The 26,343-nt window shown below is 52.0% G+C and overlaps 3 protein-coding genes across 3 annotated transcripts; all 3 read left to right on the top strand.

Annotated features, from left to right (window-relative positions):
* LOC104545046 (fractalkine-like) lies at positions 1-7,579 on the top strand (the record flags this gene model as incomplete). The annotated part of the gene is made up of 4 exons (XM_010190076.1): positions 1-64; positions 5,433-5,553; positions 6,391-6,536; positions 7,275-7,579. Coding segments are annotated over 4 exons (636 nt in total), but the record flags the coding sequence as incomplete, so codon positions are not given.
* An 8,783-nt stretch (positions 7,580-16,362) lies between these two features.
* Positions 16,363-17,409, top strand: LOC104545045 (C-C motif chemokine 5-like). The gene is made up of 3 exons (XM_010190075.1): positions 16,363-16,429; positions 16,826-16,934; positions 17,304-17,409. Exons 1-3 carry the CDS (start codon positions 16,363-16,365, stop codon positions 17,407-17,409), a joined length of 282 nt encoding a protein of 93 aa, XP_010188377.1.
* Positions 17,410-21,743: 4,334 nt separating this feature from the next.
* Positions 21,744-22,965, top strand: CCL17 (chemokine (C-C motif) ligand 17). The gene is made up of 3 exons (XM_010190073.1): positions 21,744-21,810; positions 22,383-22,488; positions 22,875-22,965. Exons 1-3 carry the CDS (start codon positions 21,744-21,746, stop codon positions 22,963-22,965), a joined length of 264 nt encoding a protein of 87 aa, XP_010188375.1.
* Positions 22,966-26,343: the final 3,378 nt, after the last annotated feature.

The raw sequence follows: 26,343 nt of genomic DNA, 5'->3' as shown, positions 1-26,343 counted from the left end.
CAAGCCTCTGAGATGGAGATCATGGACAACATCATGGCCAACATCATGGACAGCAAAGGATGCTGTTAGTAGCTGCTATCAGGGGTGATGGGCTTCCCTGCTCCAGGAAGACCAGCTTGGAGCTCCTGAACAGACCACGGGGTGGAAATCATCAGCATTCTCATCTGATCAGCTCTGACATCTCATTCTTCCAGGTCACATACAGCCTTGTAGGTCCCACTGACTTTTCCCTTCTCTCTAGTCACCACCTGATTTCCAGGAAGACAAACCTACTGTAACAAACAGCACATAGTCCTTCTTGCCCGAGGAACCAAGAACTGCTAAGGAGCATAAATTTCCAGGGTGGAAACACCTTGTAGGAGACAGGCCATTTTCTGGGGCCATTTCCTGTTTGTTTAGGACACAGCCCTTGTTCTCTTTGCATATTGCCTTAGTAGGGTCAAGTTGTTTTTCACCTTCAAGAGCAATTCCCCCAGCATTAGTCATATATTTGTTCTACCTGCGAGGACCTTGACCCCCATGCACAGCTGCAGCACCTGCTTGTGAACAGCCCTGTCAAATGGGTGGCAAATGCTGGAGCTGCTTTCATGTATCTCATGGAGAAGATGGGATCTACCCTTTGGCCTGTGGTATCTGTGGTTTGGAGCAGTAAGACGAGCCCCTGGCTAATGGTTGCCAGTGAGCAACCAAAGGTTAAGGGCATGGCATCGGACCAGGCTTCTGAGCAAGCCTTGTGTTGTCACCAACATCCAGACCTTGTTCTCCATTTCTCTGCAGCAAAGCCAGCATTTAAATATCAGGACATCCATCCTGGTGTGAAACTGTCCTTAGAGCAAAGCAGGAACTGGAGCCAGACAGACAGACTCCAAGCATGACACCAAGCTGTCTGGCATGGACCATGAAGTCCTCTGGGGAGTGCTGAGGATGAGACCTGGAGCTGTGTTAGGTGTTGAGGTTACAGTCCCAGCCCCAACGGTGCTGGTGTCCTCCTGGGCCTGCCCTCATCCACACTACAGTTTAATCCACAGACCCAAGCTGAATAACTACTTGCTACTCCTAGAAACTAAAGCAAAACTAAAGCAAATGGAGACAACAGCAATTGCCCGCACAGTTTCTATCTAGTCCACCACCAGCCCAGCCTGTGTAGGAAAAGCAGCCCCGTTACACTGCCAAAGAGCTGTTTGTGCCTTAAAACAACAAATCCTGTGGCAAGTCACGCCTTTAGCAAACAAAGCACTCACCTTCCTGCTTTATGTGGGTGCTGGAGCCCTTCCTCAGTTCTGTCCATCGCTGACAGCAGCCCCTTTACAAGAGAAGCAAGACCTGTTTTTTTGAGGGAGGCATGAGCCATGTTCCAGCAGCAGAGGTGCCCGATAGCCTCAGGCAATGCCAGCTCCTGGAATAAAAATTTCCTGTAAAGCTCTGCCCCAGCCTGAGAAAACACCGTTTGAGAAAGGGGCAAGAAAACATCCGAGCAGACATTGTTCTGGCTGGATCAAAGAGACTATTTAGGTCTTAATTTTTATTTTATTTTATTTCCTTAAAAGGGGTTTTACTGTAAGCAAAGGCTGAAGTTACAGGCTGGGAGTTTCACTGAATGTTTTAAAGAAGCATCATATGGAAAGCTGGGGGTTTCCACTCTTTGGGAATAAAATCCTAACTGGAGCTGCTGGAATTTCCCACAGCACAGAGAAGCCAGGTTTCCACCAGCCCTAAGAAAACTGTGCGGACAAAAAAAGTTTTCGGGGGCCGCCACACTGCCTCAATCTTGATCTTATCATCTTCTTTCAGCCGAGGGAGTTGACAGGGGAAAATGGTTCTATTCTGCTGGGATCTGAGATGAAAGAGAAAGTAAAGGTGCAGGATGTGACTGCCGTGTTGGTATGTCCGCTTCAGCCCTGGCTCCAGGCTGGTGCCGGGAAGCCCCTCAGCCAGCCTGGATCCTTGTGGACCTGGGGGACTTGTAACCCTGTTCTCAGCATGGGCAAGACCCTGATGGGTGAGACCCTGCTGGGTAGCAAAAGCCAGGGCTGTGGTAACAAGCACCCACCGCAGACAGTGTGCCCCGGGTAGGAGGGGTCCTTGTTCGCCACTTGCTCTGGTGATGCTCCTGAGATGCAGCCTGGCCCAAGCTCACCAGTCTGGCTGATGAACTCGTGATCCTGATTAGCAAATTCCTCCTCTTTTGGCCTAATGACCAGTGCTGCCGTTGTAAAATGGCTGCCAAAAAAGAAAGGGATAGCTGCTTTTGCACTCGGAGTGGGGGGGGAACAAAATGCTCAATGTGCATTGGGGATCTGGGGAGTGGAGGTGGGGAGAGCTTTGCAAGCTTAAGGATGGTGGTGCCTTAGCGAGAGATGCACCGGTGGCAGAGCAGGACGGAGCAGCCAACACCTGGAAGTCCCTGCCTGAATCATGTGCCAAGGAGGCTGGAGCTGCCCTGCGTGCGCTGAGAAAAGCTGATGTCAGGGCAGCCGGGGAATTCCTGGAGCAGTCCAGTATTCCCTCCCCTGTCCCGCTCTTTCCTCCGCCTCCTGTCGTCACCCCGAGACGCGTGCGGGGGGAGCCGAATAACAGCTTGAAACCCCATCTCGGGGCTTCATAATCCTGGAATGAGCTGCAGCAGCTGCGCTGCTCCAGAGGATGCAATAAGCAGCCAGGAGCGGGGAATACTGCCCGTAATCCTGCCCTCCCTCCTGCCAGCCACAGCAACATGAAGGCTCTTACTCTCCAGGTCCTGCTTGTGCTGAGGGTCTTCTGCCTGGTGACCCTGGCTGGAGGTGAGCCCCAGCTCCGCTCCCCACTCCCTGGGGTCCCCGGCTTCACCCCAGGGGCTTGTGAATTGGGGCGCGGGGGGGCGGGGAGAAGGTGATGCTGGACCGGACTATGGGCACCAAGGGACCTTTGTGGGCTGTGGGAGATCTGGCAGCAGGATCAGGCTGGGTTTGGGAAGGGACACGGGGAGCCTGTGGTGCCAATCCTGGCAGCAGGGATGTCCGAGCAGCCCCGTGACGGCTTTGTCAGCCCTGAGAGCAGCGGGGGAGAGCGTCGGAGACACTTGCAGGGTGATGCACTACTTTTCCCCTTTTTTCACGTCCCCTGGGGACACGCCATGGGGGCAGACCGCAGCCTATTTGAGGATGTATATGTGTCCGCAGGCTCCCTGTCTTGAGGGTGCCGGTGCTCCTGTCACTGTGAGGTGGGGGATGTTGTCCCCTGTGCAGTGTGTGTGTGTGTGTACAGGTAGGAAACACTTTCCTGTTTTCTGGATGAGGACATTTCCGTACTCCCGGGCGGTGCTGAGCGGGGCCAGTGGACCCGGGAGGAGGTGGGTGCACCTAGGGAGGGGTGCACTCTGTTTCAGTCTTGGTTTAAGTCGCCTGTGGCACCGATCGGCGACTGCTGCCCAAGGGCATGTTGCCAGGCTGGCAGCCAGCGTCTCAGCTGGGCAGGCAAAGCTGGACTTTGCCCAGGACAAAGGGATGATCCGTTCCCACCGTGGGAAGGGAGAGGGGCAAAGAGCCCTTCAGATCCGTGCCTGCTGCCATCAGACGGGAGGAGCTAGGACAGCAAGGGCAGCTGGGAATGGAGCTGCTCCCTCTCCTCACACCTCCGGGCAGGTTCTCTCTGGCCTGAGATAACAGGGACACCGGGCAGTTTCCCCTGCCCTGGAAACCCACTGCCTGGCTCTGCTCACCTGTGGCCGAGCATCTCCTCTAAAGTAATGAAATTAGGCTGGCTCTGCAGTAAGAGGCTGGTGGTGCTCCCTGGCCAGGGTCTCTCAAGGAGCTGTACTGAAAAGCAGGTACCCATGGCTCCCAGGAGCAGTGCCTCAGTGGAATGGTGGTCCCAGGTGGATGAACACCCCGATCCCGGGTGTCCCTTTGGCAAAGAGTGGGATGCTGCTTGGAGAAGCAGAGCTGCATGTCCCCGGAGGAGGGAGACAACCAGGGCTGGCTCCGTGCTCCCTGTGACACTGCTCCTTCCTTGAAGGTGCTTTCCAAGCTCCTTCACTCTGGGAAGAACGCGCCAGGAGTTCAGCTAATTGCAAACTATTGATTTGTGATGCTGATGACTGGTAATTCAGTTAGCAGTTATCAGAGAGCCTTTGGGAGCAGCCCCAGCCATGCACCTCCCCAGCTACCCACAGGGACAGATCTGTTTTGTTGAAGAGTGCTCCCGAAAGTGGAGGAGCAGCAGTATGTCCTGTGGTTAATGAGAGTTAATTGGGAAGTCAGTCGCCCCGAGTGCGTATTGTTGACCCTAAAGTGCCACAGAAGATGTTATGGTGTGAACAAAGAGTTTTGCTTTAACATTACTGAGACCTGGAGATGGAAATGTGAGGGGCCACAGGAGTGTTTGCTTGAGATTCCTTTGGTTTCCCTGGTAAATGGATCAAAAGAGCTGAGTGTGCTCCCGTAGCGATGCTCATTCTTGCGCCCAGTGGTTGGATCATTCCCAACTGGGCTGCAACAAATTCACCTAATTCATTTGGGAATCTGAGACAACATTTTGTAGAGGCTGCCTGATCTAAACCAGGCTCCAGCTCCTTCCTTCACAGGGGGCCTCAGATAAGTCTTGTTTTTCTAAGTCTTGCCCCCTGGGGCGTCAGAAACAAACTGCCAGGCTGTATTGTGCAACCTTCCCTCTCTTGGCAAATGTCGTTTTGAGGCTGGGGGTATGTGCAGGAATTTAAGGGTTCCCAGTGGTGTGACTGGCTTTGCCCCTTGAAGGAGTCAAGTGAAGTTTTATTTTTACGTTTTGCAAAATGAAAACCATATTTTTGGTGGAGATGGAAAAGAGATGTTTGGTGAGAAACTGTGCTGTGAAGCTGGGCTGCTGGGACATCTATGAGAGCAACATGTCATTCACCAAAAGGTTTTTTCTCTGCACCTCATCTCTGAGTCCCAGTGGTGTTCAGAGACCAGGTACCAGCAGACAAAGGCAGGACGCTCGCCTGGAGGGGAGCTTCTGCAGGAGGAGGAGATGTGACTGATCCAGATAGGGAGAGGACCAGCATCCACTCTCTGATCTGCACCAAGAGCCCATTGGTGATGGTGACAGCAGGTCTTTGGAGGATGAAGAGATGTGTCTTCTGAGCACCGGGCTGGTCCTCCTGTGACCCAAAGGAGAGAGGACCTGCAGATCCAGGTGCTTGCACAGAGGACCTCCAGCCAGTGCTTGCACGTCCTGTAAGGCAGGTTGTACCATGTGCCAAGAGCCCTGCAAGTTTCACAGTGGTTTTTGCAGTTTTCTAGGTATCTTATCACCTGTTTGGGGGATACAAACAGTTGTGGCCCTGACAGGATTTATCTTCATCTCATTTTAGCAGGGATCAGAAACTTTCATGGCAAGCTTTGGACTCGGTCTCCATGTATATTACAGTACCCGATAAAAAGCCAATGTTTGATATGTTGAAAACTTTATTTCAGGGCAACCCAAAGCACCCCTGAAGTGTTCAACAGAGTGCAGCCGTTTCACGTCTCAGATAGCAGAGAAGCGGATAAGGAGCTACCGCTGGACCGAACCCCTCTGCCCCAAAAGAGCCATCATGTAAGTACTGCCCCCTGCCCAATCCCTTCCCTGCACCCCCAGCACTGAGTCAGCATCACCCTGTCAGCAAAGGCCCTTGCTTTGGAGCAAGGAGCAATCTGGAAACAGAGTGAATTCTGGTATTTATTTGAAGTGTAGGTGGATTTTCTTCCTTGTTTAAAGACAGCTGCCACATGTGGTCACACACAAAGCGAGACAGGGATAAGTGGATGGGGAGATGGACTGACGGACATGCTTGTTGGCAGCACAGGGCAGTGGAAGCACACAAGCGAGAGCTCCTGTGTTTCTGTGAAAGCAGGGGTTTTCTCTGGAGACAGATTCAGACTTGTGAGCTTGTCTGGAGATGAGGAAAGCTACATTATTTCCCCCAGGATAATTGTAGTTTTCAAATTACCCTGAAGGTGAGGCACCATGGAGGCCTGTTTATTGCAGCCTAGGGGGTTGGTTCATGGTGAACCTGCTGGGCTGACCTCAGAGTCCCATCTCACTCAGTAAAGCAGAGGGGATTTGTCTTCACATGTGCTTGTCTCTGGGCAGCTGGTGCCTGTGGAGCTTCTTGCTCTGAGTGCTGGAGGCAAACACTGCATCCAAACATCAGGACAATGCTTTTAAATGAGAAAAACTTCCTAGAGGAAAACCCTTCACCCATGAGTCATGTTCAGCTGCTTCTCATTCAGTCAGATCTCAGAGGCACCTGCTCTTCCTGAAATGAATAATCCATCCAGCCCAGTAGTGTTTATGATGGGCTTGAGTAGCTGCCTGCATGCCTTCCCTATCACACTAATCATCTAAACCGGTGGTTTCTTTATCCAGTTAGTGATCCTTTTTTATTTTCAGACTCACTACTCTGAAGTCCATGGAGATCTGTGCAGATCCGGATGCAGGCTGGGTGAAGAAGATCATGAAGAAACTGGACCAGAAGAAGGCTACAGCTTCCCAACTTCCCTGTGGTGCCACCTCGGCAGCAGCACTAGAAGAGCCTGGTAATTTTCAGAAACATGTTGGTCATACAGTAACAGCTCCATCTCAAGCCACTGCTCCAAATAGTTTCTTTCAAGAGACTGGCACAATGGTTTGGGACAGGACGCATTTTCCTGCTGCCAGAACGGAGACGTCCAGCGCGCCCCCACCAGCCATGCAGAACACGACCCAGCTCCCTGAGGGATCATCCCCTGGGATACGGCAAGCTGCTTCCCGCTCTGAAGTCACTCCAGAAGCAAACAGAGACTCCTTAAAAACTCCTGCACCTTCAAAAACTTTTGCAGCAGGCATGGTCTCCAGCCAGCCCACCCCACATCTCACAGCTCTTGCGCATGGCTTTGACAACACTGTAGGATCTACAGAAGAACCTGTAGGACATACTGCAAATGCTGCGGCTGATGTTCAACACAAAACTTCTCCTAGCTCAAATTCTGACCCCATGGCTATTCCAAAAGGATCAGACCATCCTGTGCTTTCTACAGCGGAATCCCTGGACCCTGCAAGTGTGAGAGACAACGCACCAGACACTGCTTCTAGCAGTTTTAGTGCAGATCTCCCCTCCATCCTGGGCAGCATGGAGATTGCCACAGACCCAGCCACACCAGTTCCACCAGAGACTACTTCAGTTTCTACTCTAAACTCCACAGCTGCCAAAGGTCCTTCTGTCCACACCATCAAGGTTGTCAGTTCCTCTGCAGATGCCTTTGGTACTATAACATTTGATTATTCATTGTCTGTAGGAAAACAACAGCCATCAGACACATTATTTTTTACTAATCAAGCTTTCTCAGGCCAAGCCAGAGGGCAGATGACCACAGAAGGACCAAACAGTCTGCCTCTTCCCAGCTTGTTGAGATCCCAAATGCACTTTGTCATTCCAGTTTCTGTGGTAGGTGGTCTGGTGGGTTGCAGTGTTGCTGTGTGGCTGTACCTAAAATTTAAATCAAAGCTTAAAGCAGAAGAGATGTCAAGAGAAATGGTACAGGGCTTGCTCTACCACAAGGGGGGACGTGAAAGCAATGTTTATCCAATGGAAGTAATCTGAGTGCTTTATAAGGTGGACATTTTTGACCTAAACTGCATGTGTGTTGCTGCAGGAAAGCTAAGTTTATGCTGAACTGGTGCCCAGTAGGAAGCAAGGCAGGAAGCACAAATACCAGAGAAAGCTGATTTTTTTGCAGAGCAGAATGGCCAAAAATATATAAAATCTGTCATTGACCAATGACAGTATTTTGGAAATAAATGAGACGCTTTTTTTCTTCTGGCACCGTTATGTACAAAGGCTGTCGCTGTTCCAGAGCTGCTCGGTGGCTCTTTGCCAGGTGCTGGGCAGACGTGAATTTCCAAATTGCTGCTGGGAATTTTTCTATGTCTCATCAAGGCCTAGCTGAGAAGCCGCTCACTCACCCACGCTGCTTGAGCAACCTTAACACCAGAACCACACAATTTGCACTTAACAAACTCTCTGCTGCTTCTTTCCTGGTGCTTCAGGTCGCTGCTCCATCAGAACAAGAGCGATGCTGGTGGTCAGCCAGGTGCTGGCTCTCCTTAGGCTGATCAAATACCACTTTACGCTTGCTGGAGACACGAGGGGTGGTCCAACTTTTCAGACAGTGGTGACAAAAACTGCACCTGATGAGGGGACTGAAGGTCAATGCTTCAGATTTAATGTTCAGAGGAAATCAGTTCACCTTTCTCTCCAACAGCAACGGGCATTTCTTCTTGCAGATTTAGTCTGAGCCCTGTTTTTTGGCAAATTGACTGCAGTAAACCCCTTCTGTCTGCTAACGTGGGCTGTGTCCAACAGCAGGGCAGGGCCATGGGGATGAGCCTCTGCCAGCAGCTGAAAACAAGAAGTCACCCAATAATTTTGCTATTCCTGCGAGAACATCAGAGGGTTTTTGCTCTTCTCTGCAAGCACAAAATCCAGGAAATACTCCCTTGGATCAGCTAAATGCAATTCTGGATTGAGTCATACGGGAATTACTCCACCACAGCAGATATACCATTCTCCTGGTCCCATATTCTCTCTAGAAATAAGCACATTTGCTGCTCCACCAAAAAAAAAGCCCAAAATGCCTGTTCATGGCCCTACACTAGAGCCACATTTTAGTTTTACTTTTTTTTTGTACAGCACTGATCGCCAGGCTATTAAAGCACCATAAAAGTATCAGGCTTTCTTTTAACCCAAATTGGTTTTGATTTTCACACATCTAGATGTTGCTGTATGTAAGCTTTATCTTTTATCTGTGGTCAGTTCCTGAAAGCCCTTATTAAACATTGACTCTAGGATGAATTTTGCTGGAGCATGCAAAGGTCTTCACAAGGTGATGCTTTGTATGTAGAGATACGAATCAGGGGTCAGATCCTCCTCTGACCAACCTCAGTGGATCAGATCCCAATGTACAAATATGCATGTAGAAAAAAAGAAAGCAAAACCAGGTAATAAACAAGGTGATAAAAAATGATGGGCCAGCTGTAAAGCAGTGCTAGAGGAAGGTGGCCTCCTAGATCCATCATCACACCTTCAAGGCATCCATCCAGCCTTGGAGGAGGAAAAGATGGACTGCAATGATTGTTTTCTGCCATCATTAGCTCACTTATTTCTGCATTTTGTTGACTTTGAGAGAAGGGAGCCAGGGATTCATCTCAGACTTTGCAGGTACAAGAGGTACAGAATGCGATCAAATGGATTGTAATTAGGAATTTGGGGTGAAACCTCAGGAGCAGCCCAGCTGTGTGACACTGGCTGGGGTTGATTTACCTGGAGGGTAAATGAGGGGCTGTCAGAGGGGTTCACAGCCTCGCACTTTGGCAGTGTACTATGGCATTATTTTTATATGAAACACTAGAAATGTTATTTTTGTAGTGAAGTTTTGTAGCCATTTGAATTTGTATGTCATGTCCTGTCCTTGCTACTGGAGCATTGTGTGGTCGAGACCTTTCTGGGAACACTGGAAAACACTGTGCCTTGTCTGTTTTCTTGGATGGATTGTGCATGTCCATGGGAGCTGGGTATCTCCCCAGATACTACAGCAAATGGAGTGGGCACTTGTCTTGTCTGGCTATGGGTGAAGCCCTCAGCTTGGAGCAATGCTGGGGAGATAGATGTGCACCAAGTAGATCTGACCACTTCGAGGTCCATCACAGTGTTTGTGAGGATACTGGTTTTTGCTCCATGGCCACCTCGCCACGGTCATCCAGCTGCCATGGTCACACTGGCACTCGTCAGGATGAGCTGCTCCTCCAGCCTGGGCCCATTCCTGTGCTCACCGTGCTCCCCAGTCCCATTCCCAGGGCTGTTGGCAGGCAGGGAGCTGGCATCACTCATGGGGGACAGATCAAACCCAGGGCAGGGGGGCATCGCTGCTCCTGCTAGCTTTATGCTGTGCGATGGGCAGTGTGGGAGGGCAGGAGGTGAATGCTGGTGCAGAAGGACAGAGCCTGGAGGTGTCACTGGTTTGCTGGGGCTTAAAATGTCATACGACTCTTACAAGCTCTGATTTGTTTGTGTGTTTAGGATATATGAGTGTGTGCGCAAGATACATGTGCTGTATGTATATTTTTTTAGAAGTAAAAGTAATAAAGTCTTTGTGTTAAAAAGTTTTGGCCTCAGGGAATTCAACCCAGGGTGGGATGACCAAGCCTGGTGCCTGCAGAGATGTGGAGATGAATGTGTGGGATTAATCAAATGGAGGGAGAATCTCAGCATTGCTGACATGGCAAAGCTGACGCAACCAATGCGTCCAAGCTGTTGCTCCACCTCTTCACTGTCAATGGGCTTTGGTTTTGCCAAAAATTTGCAGGGAATATATTTTCCCACAGGCATTTCCTGTCCTCCTAAGGCAATACTGAAAAACCAGTCTGAGCAAAAACCAAATACCACAACCAAATAGTAACCCACAGAAAACAAAAGTAATGCTCCAAGTTGGTTCTGTAAGGGAGCAAGAAGCCAAGGGCTGAGCCAGGACCTCTCCCACTCCAGCCAGGCTTTGGGCCACTCTTGTGAGCTCCTCCAGTGCTGGGGAGGTAGCACAGTACGGGAGTCAGTGCCAGGGGCTCACCCAGAGTGGGAGGCTGGAAGGAGCAAGGGTGTCAAGGCCGAGCATGTCCCCCACATCCCCCAGCCCTCGTCCCGGCCATGCCCCAGCCCCGTGTCGGACGGATGCCGCATGTCCCACGCTGGCATGTTGGGAAGAGGGTGAGATCTGAGAAAACTTCCACCAGATGAATCACCAGGCCGGAAAGGTAGTTTTGGGGATAAGAAGCTTTGTGGAAAGAAAAGTACTTTTTTTTCCTTTTCTTTTCTTTTCTTTTCTCTGCACAGGGAGAGGGGGTGAGGCCGGGGCAGGCTGTGTAAACAAGCCAGCCCCAGCAGCGATGAATCATTTCCGACACATGGAGCAAGCGCAGGCGCCGGCATGGGGCCGTCCGGGTGCTGCATCTCTGGGGCACAGGTGGATATTTTGGTTACCTGATCCCTCTGCCAGCTGGTGGCACCTGCTTGCTGGCTTTGCTGCTGCTGCCTGGCTTCTCTGTCTGACAGTCCAGGGTGTCCAACCATGCACCTCCTGCTCTCCTCCTGGAGGCCCATGGGCTGCCTCTGGTGTAGAATTTGGCCCAGGAGATAACTAGTGCCAAGTCTGTCGTGCTCAGGGGGGACAAGGCTCGCCTTCTGCACCCAGCATGCAAGACACATGCTGCTGCCTTGAGGTTTCACCTCAAACCACAGGAGACAGCGGCCACTGGTCACAGTGTGCTCCTTGCTGACTCACATCTTTGTTTTCCCACTCCACATCAGCGCAAACCCTCTCCACCACTTCATTAGTCAGCTCTTTTGATTGGCCTTATGAGAACCAGGAGTCACTGGGACTCCACAAAGGCTCACCTCCATATATTCACAACCCCACAAGATCCCTCAGATGGCACAGTGGTGGGCCTTGAGGGCACTAATTGTCCTTAATTGCCTTGACCAGCTTCACCTGTGTCTGGACACATTTCCACACACTCCCCCACCCTCTGCCCAAGGCCCAGGAGCCCTGTATAAGCTCAGGCTTGAGCCTTTAGTCTCTCCTGGCTTTGGTCTTGGATTGGGTTCCTTGCTTTGGTGTGACTGGAGCTGCTGATGGACCCTGTTACCAGCACCTGGCTCTGCCTCATCCTCAGACCCCGCGGGCTCTCACCTCACTGGTGAGGGCACTGCTTGTGCTGGGTCCACCCTTGGCTCATCCCCTCTCCCTGCAGTCTGGGCCTGGCAGTGAGACACCTCTGCCATTGTCTTCTCCGAGCCCTGGCTTCTCTCCAGACTGATGTGTGAGGGACACGGTTATTCCTGTGAAGCAGAGACCCTGCGGTGTCCACCCTCTCTGGTTTGAGGCTTGGATTGTGACTTACGAAATGTCTGTCCCCGCTCAGCGTGGTTTTTCTACGAAATGTTGCGTAAGCACTCGTGTTTAGGGTGGCCTCTGGTCAACCAAATGTACCACCACTTCCTGAACGCTGGTTTAGCAGAATGCAAGATGTCCCCTTAGATGTTTTGGCTCTCTGGTTGTGCAGCTGCAGCTCTGCTGTGTGACTGTGGTTCTTCCTGAGGCCTGAGTTCACGTCACTGCAAGGGCTGCTCTTGTAGCTGAGGTTCCCCTTGGGTAGACACGGAGGTTGCTGGGACTCTCCAGGGTCACACTTCTTCAGTGACCATCTCAGGTGAAGGATTCACCCTTGAAAGCTGCTGGGTGAGCTACAATGCCACAAAGCAAACAATTAAAGAAAAAAATAATGATAGAAGTGAGAGGAGCCCTCCAAGGAGGAATGTGGTGTCAGCTTGCCAACTCAGTTGGCAAATGCTACCAAATAGTTGGAACAAATGCTTCTTTATTACACTGTCTAGAGACCTTAATGTATCTTTCTTATGGCATTCTTTCAACTGAATTTATTTTGTGATTGCTGGGTTTTATCCTAACCAAAAACTAAGGAACAAGTAAATTTGTAACTTGTTCTACTGCTGCCTCAGAATGGTCAGGACTGATACTGTTCAGAATTAAATCACTAAAAATTAGGCTGAAATTGCTTCCGTGTCTTATTCTTTCTCTGTTAGCACAGCTTTGTTTTGAAAGCTGACCTGAAGCAGCTCTCCACTGCTGTCTTTAGGAGCTCAAAAAAAGTCAAGGTTGAAAAAAGGAGGCTGAAGTCCTTACCACGCATCACTGGCCCTGATTGCTACCTGCACAGAAGCCTCTCCAGCACAGCCCCCCTTGGGAGCAGCAGCTCCTCCTGACACCCCAGATCCATCCTTCACTTAGCCTGGAAGCAGTTGATCAACCTCACTGGAAAAAAATGGAAAAATTTATCCTTTTCAGTATATTTGAGAAAACTGGCATTATATCTTTTTTCTCCTCTTCCTCAGCAAAGTGACTGCTCCCAGTGTCTGGTCCAGGCACATCCATCCCTGCTTCTCCTCTTGGCCATCGTGGTGAGGGTTCCCTGCTAGGCCATGGTGAGTTTCTGCTCCATCTCCCAGAGCAGGTGAGTGACCTTGCCTGGTGACTCAGTGCAGACAAATCCCAGGGGAATCCTCCTGGACACATCCTTCCTGCAGCCTCCATGTCTCATGACGCCGGGACAGGGCTTACCGCACAGGATGCGGCTTGGATCTCCAGCTGCCAGCACTTGGTGGTCCCCAGTGTCCTGCTGTAGGAAGCAAGCTTTGGAAAAGACTCTTGTTTTCCTCTTTTTAACGTCTTTTCAGGCTGTAGGTGCTGGCACGATCATACCTGGAGTCTCAGGGTGAGTGCTGGCTTCGGGAAGGAAGGAGAGCATCGCCTTTGGCATGTGATTGTATCCTGAGCCAACCAGAGCTTCAAAACAGAGCTGGGGAGAGCCTGGAGTGAGCAGCCCAAGGGAATGTGGAGGGGCTTTACAGTCAGAAAGCAGAGCTTTCACTAGAGGAAAAACTAGAACGGTTCATACTGTGAATGGAGAATGCTCAAAGTGACGGGGTAGAACAGAAGATAGTTGGGAAAAGTTTATTCCTAACCCTCCCACTGTCCCCTTGGAGGCAGTCTCAGGCCCTCAGGGATGCTCAGCCACCCGCCTCCTGCCTTGCCAGCCCAGCTGTGCTTTGCTGAGCAGCCCAGTGACCATGTGGCTGCTTCCCAGCAGAGCTGGGTGTGCTCCGTTATCCGCTGAGACCCCATTTCCACGTGTGGGGCTTGTTCTGCCCAACTCCTTGCTTCCCACGCTGGTCTAGTTTCTGGCAAAGGCTGCACCTGAGGTGCCCCCTCCTCCTCCTCCTCTTGCAGAATCAAAAGGATGCTGTTGATTTTTTTTTTTTAATGTAAACAAGCAAATTCTCCAGAGCCCATGCAAATGGAAAGGTTGCTTAGGCCAGCAGTGGGGATTTCCAGCACTCATCAGTTCAAGACTGCACATAAGCTTTTTCTTTCCCTTCCCAAAAAATAAAAGAATAAACGTCAAAGTCTCTGGGGAGTCATGAACTGTCTGACTGCAATAGCGATGGCTTGAAAACTTGAGAAAGGGGAAGCAGAGCATCCCAGGCCAGATCGTCTGCCAGACAAGCAAACACAACTCTGTGGAGATGGGCCCTCCACTTGCATTTTTACTTCTGAAGGTCCACACCATCCAGATCTATTTCTTCTCTCTTCCCTGACCCCAGCTGCTGAGAGTCCCTGTGCTTGGGCAGCCACCAACACCATGTGCTGCCCTGGCCACCCACCCAAAGCATCCCCCACAGCTGAGGAGGGGTTGTGTGAAGCCCGAGGTCATGAGGAGATGTGCCATGGGCTTGCATCCATGCCTATCCATCCTTCAAATCCTTCTGTGTTGATCAGGGTCCAGCCCTTGGATGGTGGTTTTGCCCTAGGTGTGATTAGGGCAGGCTGTGCCCTTGGTCTGTGGCTGCAGGGGAGTCTGTGTCCCCCCAGGTTGAGGATGTGGGTATGACAGCATCGTTTCACCTGTGTTTGGTAGCCCTGCTCCTGTGCACACCACAGGCGAGACAAAAATGCGTCAGGACCAGCAATGTGGCCCATGTCCCCATCTTGGTGCTACTGGTTTGACTGCAGTTCATGGAGTGTCATGGTCTCCAAAAGGCTGTTTGCTGGGATGGTATCCATGGGTTGGGAGGCTGCTGTGGTCCCAGCAGCTGTGGTCCAGATTTGGGGAGAGGGTCCTGCAGAGTCTGTGAGAAGGGAGCCTGTGGATCAGCAGTGATGGCTGAGAAGGGCAGAGAGCACCCTCAAAGCTGTGGGGGAAAGGAAAGATGTTTTGGGGATCAGCAGAGGGGCACAAGGAATTTGTTATGGCCCAGGGAGACACTGAGTCTCTGGGTTGAACACACAGAAAGGAATGGCAGCAGAGACTGTAGGACCTGTTTAGAAACACTTTATTTTTAAATAAAGCTGCTACACAGCATGGGTGGCCTCATGCCAGCTCCTCTTGGGCCAAGTCATGCCTTTGAGACACAGGGACTCCATCTCTGCACAGGGGCTGAGCCAAAGCACAGCAGCTACAGTGGTCTGAGTATGGATTTTAACTGTTTCTACTAGGTTGGGAAGAGCCTCGGCATACTCTGCATGGGCTCCTTCTTGAGCCTTCAACAGCAGGAGGCTGAAGCTGGGGCTGAGGAGACCTGGGCATGACCAGAGCTGTTCTCAGCATTTGGTGATTTTCCCCAAAATTTTTAAAAAGCCACCCAGGGATGACACAGCCCCAGGTATAAAAGGGGGCAGAGGGTGGCTGGGGGTGCCAATGTGAAGAAGGGCTTGAGGTGGCCCCTTGGGTAGCTCACAGTGGATCAGGGGGGACCATGGTTCCCCAGGGATCTGCACAGGACCCTGCTGCTCCATGCATCCACCTAAGCCTGGAAAAAAAAAGAGGGAATGGGGACAGGAAAAGCTTCAGGGCTGCGTTTGACTGGTGAAGCCCTGCAGAAGGCTTTGGTGGCCAGGTGAGGAAGGAGTAGAGCACAGCAGGGAGAAGCTGTACCTAGGTTAACACCAAGAGGCTGAGCCCATCTGCAGGTGCTTGCAGATCTGGGGGACTCCAAGGCCCCTCCAAGGGAGGGAGATGTTGGAAAAATACCCAAGAACTTTGAAGGCCAACTTCTCCTTCCACTTCTCTCAGCCTGATTCAGCCTCAGCTACCAGGGAGGTCTTGGCTGCACTCCCTTCTCCTTTATCCCCATACGTCCCAGCTATAAACAGGAATTTTTGGTGGAAAAATCTGTGCTCCTTTCCATAGGAACAGCCCAGACTGTGATGCAGTTTCTGACAGTACTTGACATGTTGCAGCTTTTGAGGGTTGGTGGCGGTCACTGCTTTTCTGCTGAATGCTCCTGAGGAGTTCAGAAGCCACTCCAGCACGTTTATGTTGGCTCTAGGGCTGAAAAAGGACTTTGCACAGCAAATGGGCTTTGCCTTTCCTATTGCCACCACTCCTTGCTCCATGGGTTTCGGAGCCCTCAGGTTCACGCTTCTGTGGGGGGAGGATTTCACTTCCCTTGTGGACACTGCGGCTTTCCCACAGCCCCATCTCGACGAATGCAGAAGTGGCTGAAAGTGTGTTCAGTCTTTCTAGGTATTGCCTGAGTCGGTAACCCTGAAAACACCACATGATGAGGAAATCCCCTTGGCTAAAGAAAACATACAGGACTTTCACTTGAATTTGTCCGAAATTCTTTGGAAAAGGGCTAACTAATGTGGGGAGGGCGTGGAGAGGATAAATTGAGCGCCTCCTTGCCTGAGCTCACAGTCAAGCTCCTCTGAAGAGACAGAGCAGCACCCGGCAAGGAAGAGCCCTCACACAGCCACCATGCTTGGTGCAAAGACGGTCCTGCTGCTTGCAATGGTCCTCACTGTCTCCCTACGCTGTGGTGCAGGTAAGGCACCCCCTGAGCCATCACTATGGTTTGGGGCTCGAGGCTGTCCCATTGGGGAGGCCAGGCAAGAAACCCTGGTGTGGAGCGGGGATGGTGCTGCTGCAGGAGGAGCAACCTCCTGGTCAGGGCAGGGCTGTGTGTCCTGGGGTGCAAAGGATGGAGATGGCACCCTGGGGTGGGTGGCTTCAGCAAAGGTGGCTGCGGGGCTGGTGGTGCTGGGGGTAACTTGGAGCATCCTTCTATCCCTGGGAAGGAAGGAAGGAAGGCACCTGGGGATCCTCATGGCAGCCTCTGCAGAACTTGGGGGTTGCAATGTGCATCAGGCTTGTCATGGGGGAGGGTCCTAAAGACTGCTCTCCAAAGCTAGTGTTGACTGTCTCTCTCTGTCTTCTCCAGCCCCTAACCCGGTCGAGTGCTGCTTCAGTTACGTAGAGTCCGCGCTCCGGCTACACAACCTGAAGACTTTCTACATCACTCCCAAGGAGTGTTTTTCTCTAGCAATTGTGTAAGTCCTGGTAATTTCCCTACCGCTGTGCTGTCTCCGGGGCCACCACGGGTTCGGTTCATCCATCCCTTCTGGGGGCAGGACCGAGCCAGGCCTGTGTGTCTTCCCCGAGTGGCTGTGTTCCAGCAGGGAAAGGGGAGGATATTGACTGTCTGGCCACTCCACAGGTCAGAGTTAAGGACACAAGTCCATTGCAGCTCCAGAAGGCTCTGCACAGGCTCTGCAGACACTGGGCTGAAGGATGAGCTGCTTGTAGGACACCAAACACCCAGGGGCAACATGCAGGGCCAACAGGAAGGGAGGATGGCATGGACGCAAGTGGGATTATAGCTATTGTTTCTCACCAAGCTTCACCTTTCATCTCGGCAGGTTTGAGAACAAGAATGGGACCAAGCTCTGTGCAAAACCAAAGCTGCCTTGGGTGCAGAGAGCAATCAAGAGTCTTCAAAAAAGAAAAGAACTTCACACCCCGTGATGTAGAGTGGGTGCACTGGTTCAGGCTACCCAACACCCCGTGGCAAGGAAGGAAGGAAGGTTTATAGTCATCCTCCTGGAAAGCCCTGCGGAGGTCCCCGATGCTGAGGGATGGCACCGGCTCCCCAGAGCCCTGCACACATCGAGCAGCTGGGCACCAGCTCCTGGAGTGCTGCCAGCCCTGCCCGCACCTGAGCACAGCCACAAAATAAAGGTTTATTTCTTTTGGTATTGGAGCATGGTGTTCTTTCTTCTTCCAGCCCCAGCAGCTGTGCTGCTGGTGGTCATGGCATGGGGCTGGAGTGGGATGGGGGCTTTTCCCATTGCCTCCCAAAACCTCACGGGTATCACTGGGGTTTGGAGGGTGCTGCATGGATGCTCTGGGCACTTGGGTACCTGCTTCAAGGTGACCCAAAAGGGGTTCTGAGGGCTTTTAAGTGCAAAATTGCCATTGGTTTTGGGCTTAGAGCTTTCAGCTTGTCCCCTGCGTTGCCCCATGCATGGACACAGCACAGCTGCCACGTCTTCCTGAGGACTTTGGGGTATGGGAGCTGTGCTGCAGAGGAAGGGGTTCCCTGCGGAGCTCCCTGGGCAGGAGATGCTGGAGCAGACAAGGGATTCACCCATATACAGCTGTGGAAATGCCCTCTGTGCCAGGGAGCTCACCAGGGATCCTTGCCAGGATTTTGGGATGGGGAGGAGAATGGGAAGGGCAAATGTGTGAAAACTCATGGGTTGAGATCAAGATGGTTTGATAAGTAAAGCAAAACAAGGGATTTGTTCACTCCTTCCCACATAATGCTGAGTTGGGAAGACAAATGCTGTAACCCTGAACATCTCCTGGCTTCCTGCTGCTTTCCCTGAGACAGTTTAATAAGGGGGAGGAAGAAAACCAACCAAAAGAAGAAAATCAACCAAAAAAAGAAACTACTGAAAAGACCCCACCAAGTGAGGCAAAAGCCATCACACACCACCAGCCAGTCAATGCTCAGACGATCCCTGAGCAGCAGCCACCCTGGCAGCCCCTGCTGCTGGCACTCCCAACACTTGGGGAACGGGATTTTGGCTGCAGCATCTCCAGGGATGCGTTCACAGCAGAGGTAAAACCCATCCAGAGCTGAGGGGTGACCCTGACGCACTGCAGGTCTGAGAACAGGAGGTCTCATGGGCACCAAGAGCTCTCTGGGGTACAGCAGGGGATGCTTCAGATCGAGGAAGCCTTTTGAACTGCAGCCTTTACTCTTCAGGAGCCTTCAGACCACAGACAGACCCCATTTGCTTGGTCTTGGTGCCCTCTCCTGACAGCTGCGGCATGGACGCAGCACAGATGCCAGGGCTCCGGCTCGATGGGGAGGTGCAGCCCGGCACCGTGCAGGGGGTGAGTGCAGCGTCGAGCAAGGAGGAGCCAGCACTGGAGGCGAGCGGGGCCTCCCTGCCATCCTGCTCCTTCATCTGCCTTCCCCAGCACCGGCTCCCAGCAGAGACCAGGCACAGGACCAGCATCGCTGTGGCCTTGGCTGAGCCCATCGTGAGGCCTGTTGCTCCATCCCACGGTGCGCGTGGGTCCCTGCCCAGGGGACATCCTGCTGAGCAGGAGCAGACACATAGGTTGCTATTACAGCCATTAGCCCTGTACATCGAGCTTTGAGCAGCATTTTAAGTACATTTCCAAACCATCTGGCAATGTCTGGGCCCAGAAGGTTTTCGGTTTGGTTTTTAGTTGTTTTTTGTTTTTTTTTATTTTATTTTATTTTATGGAAAACTTTCAGGTGGCTTTACGTTGTCATTACACCTGGTTCTGTTCTTTTGTCTTGGTCTACAGAGAAACAACAAGCCATGTTAATGAGAGCACCAACCCCTCCTTTGGCCTCTAACAGATCTAATGCTAATTGCTTTGTGTCACCATTTGAGATCTAGATTTGAACTCTGTTTGTAAGGTCTTTTTGCTGTCTACCGTAGCTTTTGTACTACTATTTCCCTCAACACATTTCCTGTAGCCTTTTCCAATTCTATTATTCCTAGCCATGGCAAGAATGCTCTGGTGAGGTTATCAAAGTCAGTTATTGGTGTGGTTTTGCCTTTTTGGCCATTGCTGATGGTGGTGAAGTCTTCCTCCAGCGAGGGTTTTGGTGGCACCAGTGTCAGAGAGCAGCATCCCCAATGTGCAACTGCCTTGTGCCCTGCCATTTTCTGTGACATTTATTATATGTAGAGTATTCTCAAACCCTGTTAAACTATGACTTTTTATGATTACCCACTCCCAAACCAGAACATTGTATGAGTTAGACTACTTCCCATCTCTACATTGGTTTTATTTTTGTCTGTGCCTACCCATTTTAATTTCTAAAGTAGGGGGTTTTTTAGTAAAAAATCTGTGTTCGGTTATAAATTACAGTGAGGTTGCAGTTGGTCTGGACACTGATAAAATCATGTGCACAGCCCATCCCTCCCCTCCTCTCTGCACAGATGGCTGCTTGCTTTTGTGTTTGTGAACCAGGCAAATCTTGGGGAGACCCTGGAGCTCCACGCCTGGAGAAGAGGCAGTGCCACTGGTGGGGATGGCCCAGGAGGTCGCTGGGAGCACGCTGGGCATGGCCCTTTTGAAGGGGCTGGAGAAGACTAAAGCCAAGCCCAAAGGTTCACTGCTGGGGCAGGGACACAGAGGAAAGCCCAATCCTCCAGACAGCCCCATGGGGTCTCTTCAGGCTTTCAAATACCCGATGTGCACCAATTTCCTTATGAAAAGCAGCGTGGAGGCATCTACTAAAGCTTCTGATGGAACCAGGACAGGATTGATCAGACAGGGGAAGGAAGAAGTGACAGTGTGCCTCAGATGAGCCTGAAAAGGGAGCTCAGAGCTTGGCACGAGATGTCTGGAAAAAGCCATTAGCTCAGTTCTCCCTAATTACAGCCCTGCACTTTTAACCAATGTCTAGGAAGTGGTGTGACCCCAGTGGTCTGTTGGGCTTTGTACGTCAGGGTTGTGGTAGGAGCTGCAAAAGGGAAGGTGGGAGAGCTGGGGGGATGCAGAGGCTGTGGAAGGCAGCTCAGGAGCTGTGTATTGGGTGTTCTCTTCCTGCAGAGCCCTTTCCAGAGGAAATGAGCGGTGCTGTGCCCACCTCTCCCTACGACCACCCTGCTGCTGTGCCAGGCCACCAGACATGATGTCCTGCAAATGACATCTTCCAAAGCAGAGCTGTCAGCACATTTGATTTGTTTCCTTCTCCTTTCTCCTTCCAGAGAAGTTGCACAAACATGAGATAATCTTCAAGGAAGCCCATTTCCATCTTTCTCCTCCAAGAAGCCCTAGCATGCCTCATCCCCAGGTCACAGCCAGGTCCCCTCCCATGCCCCCCCCCATCATTTCACATGGGTTCTCATCGGGTCCTCACCCCCTCCTCACATGCAGGCCACAGCTGCATCTTGCCTTCCTGGGGAGCTGATCTCTATGTGGAAGCTGTGCTGATGTCCACCAGTGTCCTGTGGTGCTGCCATTGGGGTCTGTGCCATCTGCTCCTCCTGCCTGCAGGGTCCTCTCTGGGGTCTGGGGTGACTCTTGGGGTTTTGGGAGCGTTTGTCCCATCTCCCTGCAGAAATGACCCATCTGTGCACTGGTGACCGCGAACCTCCATCCCTCTGACCTCTCATTTCCATCCCATTGCTGGTGTGGGAGGCAGCAGCAATGCTTGGGCTCAGACCCAGACTCTCCTCAGACACCCCACTGCCGTTGACTCCATTTCTTCCCCTTCTATAAAGACTTCTGAACCCACCAAAAGCATCTCTGCCATCTCCTGCCCTGGAGTCCCTCCTAGTTTGGTCCAGTGTGGCTTATTCTGACAACATCCCATCCCATCCCATCCTCCTCGACATGGCCAGGGTGGTGAGGGAGGCCAGTTTGGAGGGACCTATTAGTCACTTGCCTTCGATGATGCAGGCAAACCAACTAAACTCATCAATGACCTGTTCCTGCTCAGAGATTTTGCATTGTCTTGCCTGTTAGAAATAAACAGCAAATGTGACACTTGATGTGTTTCTTTCACAGAAATTTGGTTTTATTCAGCTTTCCTGGGTACATTTTGGTTCCCCAAAGCCTTCTGGAAGCCCCTCAGAGCCTCACAGCTCTTCCGCAGAAAACAGAAGTGGCTGCTCTACTCCTTGGCCTCTGCCACCCGACGCTAGATGTGCCCCCTGAATGAACATATCCCAGTGTTTTGGAAAAGTGGTTAAAGTGGGCGGCATGCAGAGGATAAATTACAGCACAGTGAGAGCCAAAGCCATGGGCACCGGGCAGGGCAGCACGAAGCAGCACAGAGGAAGAGCCCCCACACCGCTACGATGGTCGCTGCAAGGACGGTCCTGCTGCTCTCAATGCTCCTCACCTTCTCCCTGCACCACGCTGCAGGTAAGGCACCTCCTGGGCCACGGCTGCGGGTTGGGGTCCCCACTGGGGACGTCAGGCAAGAAACCTGCATGGGGAGCAGGGACAGCGCTGCTGCAGGAGGAGCAGCGCCCTGGGCAGGGCAGGGCAGGGCTGCACATCCTGGAGTGCAGGGAAGGACGGAGGGGGCGCTGGCTCCTGGGGAGATGCTGCAAGGGCTTGGAGGAGGCTCTGGCAGCCGTTCCCTGCATCTTGGTTGGAGTAGGGGAGCACATGTGGCTGTCAGAAAACACCTTGCCTTGGAAAGCCCCAAAACCTCATCCCCAACCTGAGCACCCTGACCTCACTGTGCACTTTGGCAGCTGCAGTGAGGCACACTCAAGCGTCCCACGCTGTTCCCTTCCCCACCGCTGTCCGCGTTTCCCAGTCCTGTGCTTGCTGCCATGAAGGGAAATGAACCCTTGCTGTGGGATGGAGTTGCTGAGAAGCTCCATGACCTCCCTCCTGTGTTCAGTGTCCTGCGGTGTCGTTGTCTGGCAATGCAATTAGTTACTAAATGCTGCCAAAGGTGTTCACAATGTCTCTTCCCTTCACAGCCCACTTCACAGCCACCGAATGCTGCTTCGAGTACGCCCAGAAACGTGTCCGATACCCGCAGAGTTTCTATAAAACGCCCAGCGACTGCTCCTTGCCTGCAGTGGTGTGAGTACCCCTAGGGTTCACCTCCTGCCCCCAGCTCAGTGCCATGGTTGGGAGCTGAAGCACCTCCCCCCACCCCGTCCTGCCCTGCAGACAGCCCGGTCCCAACAGGGAGCACACCCTGGCAGGGGCTGCAGTAGGGGAGCAGCTCTGTGGGATGGGCGGAGGGGTTAAAAATAAGGTTTTGGTGCTTTCTGCTAACGCCAGTGGTTTGAGAAGTCTCAGACGAGCACTATCAGCCCTGCACTAGGAGGGCACGGGCTGCTGGGGATCATTTCCAAGCCTCCATCCAAGATGGGGCTGCATCCAGGGAGCAAAGTAGTAGAGCATGGGAAGGGAAGGGCTCATGGTTCATGTTTTCACTCTCCTTCCTCTCTTTCTCGCTGCAGGATTGTGGCTGCCAACGGTGCCAAGGTCTGCACTGACCCCAAGAAGCCCTGGGTGAAGAACGTAATGAAAAAGCTGCAAGGGAAAAGATGAAATTCTCCTTCTGTCATCCACCATCCAACCCACCCATCTGGTCCTCCTGTCTCCAGAGGGAGCAGACGGTGCTCATGGGACCTCTTCTCAGGGTCCCGTGGCAGTGGGCACTCTGCCATACCCCGACACGACCGGGTGTCACAGTGGCATGGAGCAGCTGGCCACCGAGTCCCTCCTGCCACCAATGCCCTGCCAGGCTGTGCCCAGTGGACCAATTATTTATAATAAAGACTCATTTTCACAAGCTGCTCTTTGAGTTTTTCCTGGTTCTTCAGGCCCAGAAGCAGATCCTGCAAGCCCAGGGCATGGTTTGACCAAAAACCCCCTTTGCCACGGCCACTTTTATCTCCAGGCTTGGAGCAAACTGTGCTTGGTCACAATGTGCTTCACTGGGACTGTGATAGTGGGTCCTGCTCTTGAACCATGGGCCAAAAACCCACATGTGAGGTTGCCCTTCCCCACAGGTAAGGCTGTATGTCCTTAGGGCATGCCTTGGGCCCCACAGGCTTTGCAGGCACTCCAAAATTAGGTGGTTCAGGGGGAACGTACTGATCTGCCAAACCCTTAATACCTTGTTGGCTTCCAAACATGGTGGTGGGCAGTGCAAAACAAAGGCAGGAGATGAACAACAACGTCAGCAGTGCCAGGAGGGTGAGGACCAACCCCTTCAGCTTGGACGGAGCAGAGGTGCCCTGGCTGCAGACCCCGCGCAGGGCTGGGGAGGGGTGGGAGCAGCACAGGTCCTGGCTGTGAGCCCCAGGCTGATGGGCCCCTGTTTTACAAGAGAGGTGCAAGGTGTGCATGGGAAAACCTCAGAAAGGCGAAAGCAGGAAATGTGTTAAATGCTAAGGACTGACTTTAAACCTAAAGCATCACTGAGGCTCCATGCTCAGGATGAGAAAATGGGGCAGGGCTGTACTTTCTAGGATACTGAATGTAGGCAGTGAGCGGGGAACATGTCCCACATAACATCTTTGCCCACAGATCATGAGCCCCACGGGATGAAGCAGCGGTGGAAAGGAGAGCTGAAGCAGAATCACACTTCAAAGGGACAAACGTCTCATGGGTTGTGCTTGGCTACACCCTCACAGCACACAACATTGGAGATTGTGAGGACCATTTTGTCTCCTGAAAGAAAAACTGGATGTGCAAGCAGCAGTGCAAGGTGGTGAGCTCATGGACAGACACCCCAAGTCTGTATTTCAGAGGCTCTTTAAACATGATACTTACTAAGCAGCCTTCTCCAAGCATTCAAATTTGAGTGCTGCAAAGACAACTGCCTCCGTTTTTTTAAAAAGCCTCCTGAAAATCAAAAGTATGTAGGCCCACAAGCAGAATGTTACAAGTGGGCAACATGATGCACAAGGAAAAAGCAAATCTTGCCATAGCACACAGCTAATCTGGAAAATTTTGAGCTGCAAAAGGAGCTGTGTTGAGATGTGAAAGGTGTTAGAAGACGCTATTGCCAACAGGAGGTGAAAACGTTGAGGAAGACGAGCAGGTCATCTAGGAATACCACGGGGATGACACATCGCACCCGCTATGAGAGGTGGTGATGGGAATGTGGGACAAACATCGTCTGCCGTATCACAGAGCAGCCCATGATGAAAAAAAAAAATGATGATGATCATCCATCCCTTCATTAACAAAACAAAACACCACTCTGTGAGGCACACAAACATCATTCCTGAGGATTTTACCATCCTGACGGCCTGTTTTGGGGCTGGGGAATGGAACCAGTGATGCTCAGGATTCATCCAGACCCCGAGGACTTCCTGTGTGGGGACCACCCATGTGAGCTGATGAGTGAAATGCTGCCAGGTGGGAACGTGACTGAACTTGGAGCACCAGGACCCAAGATGCAGGAGGGAGTTGAGGACAAAAGGGCACTGATTAGTCATTTCCAGGGTACCTTTTATCAAAGCTGGGTAGGGCTTAGGCGATAATTACTGGTTTCCCTCTGATAATTGTACATGAGGCAGCAAAACCCGAGCCAAGAGCCTGCCCTGAGCACCAAGGGACCTGTGTAATGACGGTGAAAAGCTTCTGCTGGCATCTGCTCATCCCTGGATGGGGAAAACTCATCCTGGAGCCAGCTCGTCCTTGTTGGGCAGAGTCCAGCTCCTTCTGCTGAGCAGTCCCAGGGCTGAAGCTTCCTGAGCCATGGAGCATCAAGGTGTTAAGCACCCCATCACCCTTCCCACCACCCCATCACCCTTCCTACCACTCCACCGCCCTTCCCGGCCCCATCTCCTGTCAGAGGGGTCACAAGCTCCCACCTACGCTGGCTCCACCACTCGCCTTGCCCAGCACAACACCAGCGAGCAGAGGCTGACAAAGCACACAGCTCCACGCTGGCTCTTGCACATGGATGTGTATTTTAATAAAAATAATTCTGTCAATATACAGCAGAACGTCGATTTCTTTACCATATTTCCAGTATATTTTCATAGGCTTTTTCTCAGTTAAAATCCCCCCCCCTTCCCCTTTTTGAAGTTTTCATGCGAAGCATCAGATAACTTAATTCACAAATACTAAGCTTAGACTGAACCAATGTGCACAATTTGTGTAATGTCCATTTAGCCGATGTTGTACCCAAGAGGAGGAAAAAAACCCCCTGCAAAGGTGATGAGAAGTCTGGAGCGGCAGAGATCTGCTCTGCCAACGGTGGCCGCTCCTCCAGGGCTTGTTGGGAACCTGCACAGACCTCGCACCCCGTGCTCCAGCTGAGCGTTTCATACCTGAGTTTTGGGCAACCAGCAGAAGAGTTAACTGCATGGTGGGCAGGTCCTGGGGCTTGCATCGCCGAGTTTTGTGTGCAAGAGCTTCAGGTGTCGGCAGCCTCCTCCTGCCTCTCCTGGCTGGAGAGCCGCGAAGAGCACGGACAGGTAGGACCGAGAGAGAAAAATCCCAACCAAACGACTGTGCCAAGTTCTTGGTCTGGAAGAGTCACCATACTTGTATTTTTTAGAATTTTCTTTAAAATCCTGATTATCCCCAGAGCCGCAGCTGCTTGTTTCTCCAAGTCTGAGCTTGTGAGAAGCCCAGCCTGCAAAATCCCCCTGTACTCCTCCTGGGAGAAGGATGCAGCTAAAGCCCTCCCGAGCAAAGGGACCAGAGCACGTGTCCAGACCCAAGTGGAGTGACCGGCGAAAAGGTGGCTGCCTGGCCAGGGCAAGTTCATCAAGGAGCAGCGGTCTGCACGGCCTCCAGGAATGTTTCTGCAGTGATGTGAGTGTTAATCCCCCAAAGGACTCGGGTTCCTGCAAGCAGGAGAGTTCAGTCTCCCTCTTGGAAATAAAGCAGCTGTCAGGACATGTGCTCCTGAAGCCTGGATGAAACCTTGGCTTGGTAACCACTGCTACAGCTCAAGGCTGC

This window comes from Mesitornis unicolor, unplaced genomic scaffold (genome assembly GCF_000695765.1).
Source record: "Mesitornis unicolor isolate BGI_N332 unplaced genomic scaffold, ASM69576v1 scaffold18898, whole genome shotgun sequence".
In the NCBI taxonomy this organism is placed as follows: Eukaryota; Metazoa; Chordata; class Aves; order Mesitornithiformes; family Mesitornithidae; genus Mesitornis; species Mesitornis unicolor.
The sequence above is the reverse complement of the archived record's forward strand: the minus strand, read 5'-3'. Positions and strand labels throughout refer to the sequence as shown.

Bases quoted from the DNA above. Each gene is read 5' to 3' on its own strand.
- LOC104545045 (XM_010190075.1), top strand. From the start codon at position 16,363: ATGCTTGGTGCAAAGACGGTCCTGCTGCTTGCAATGGTCCTCACTGTC. The intron at 16,430-16,825 runs GTAAGGCACCCC...TGTCTTCTCCAG, and splicing joins CTCCCTACGCTGTGGTGCAG to CCCCTAACCCGGTCGAGTGC. The intron at 16,935-17,303 runs GTAAGTCCTGGT...TCATCTCGGCAG, and splicing joins TGTTTTTCTCTAGCAATTGT to GTTTGAGAACAAGAATGGGA.
- CCL17 (XM_010190073.1), top strand. From the start codon at position 21,744: ATGGTCGCTGCAAGGACGGTCCTGCTGCTCTCAATGCTCCTCACCTTC. The intron at 21,811-22,382 runs GTAAGGCACCTC...TTCCCTTCACAG, and splicing joins CTCCCTGCACCACGCTGCAG to CCCACTTCACAGCCACCGAA. The intron at 22,489-22,874 runs GTGAGTACCCCT...TTCTCGCTGCAG, and splicing joins TGCTCCTTGCCTGCAGTGGT to GATTGTGGCTGCCAACGGTG.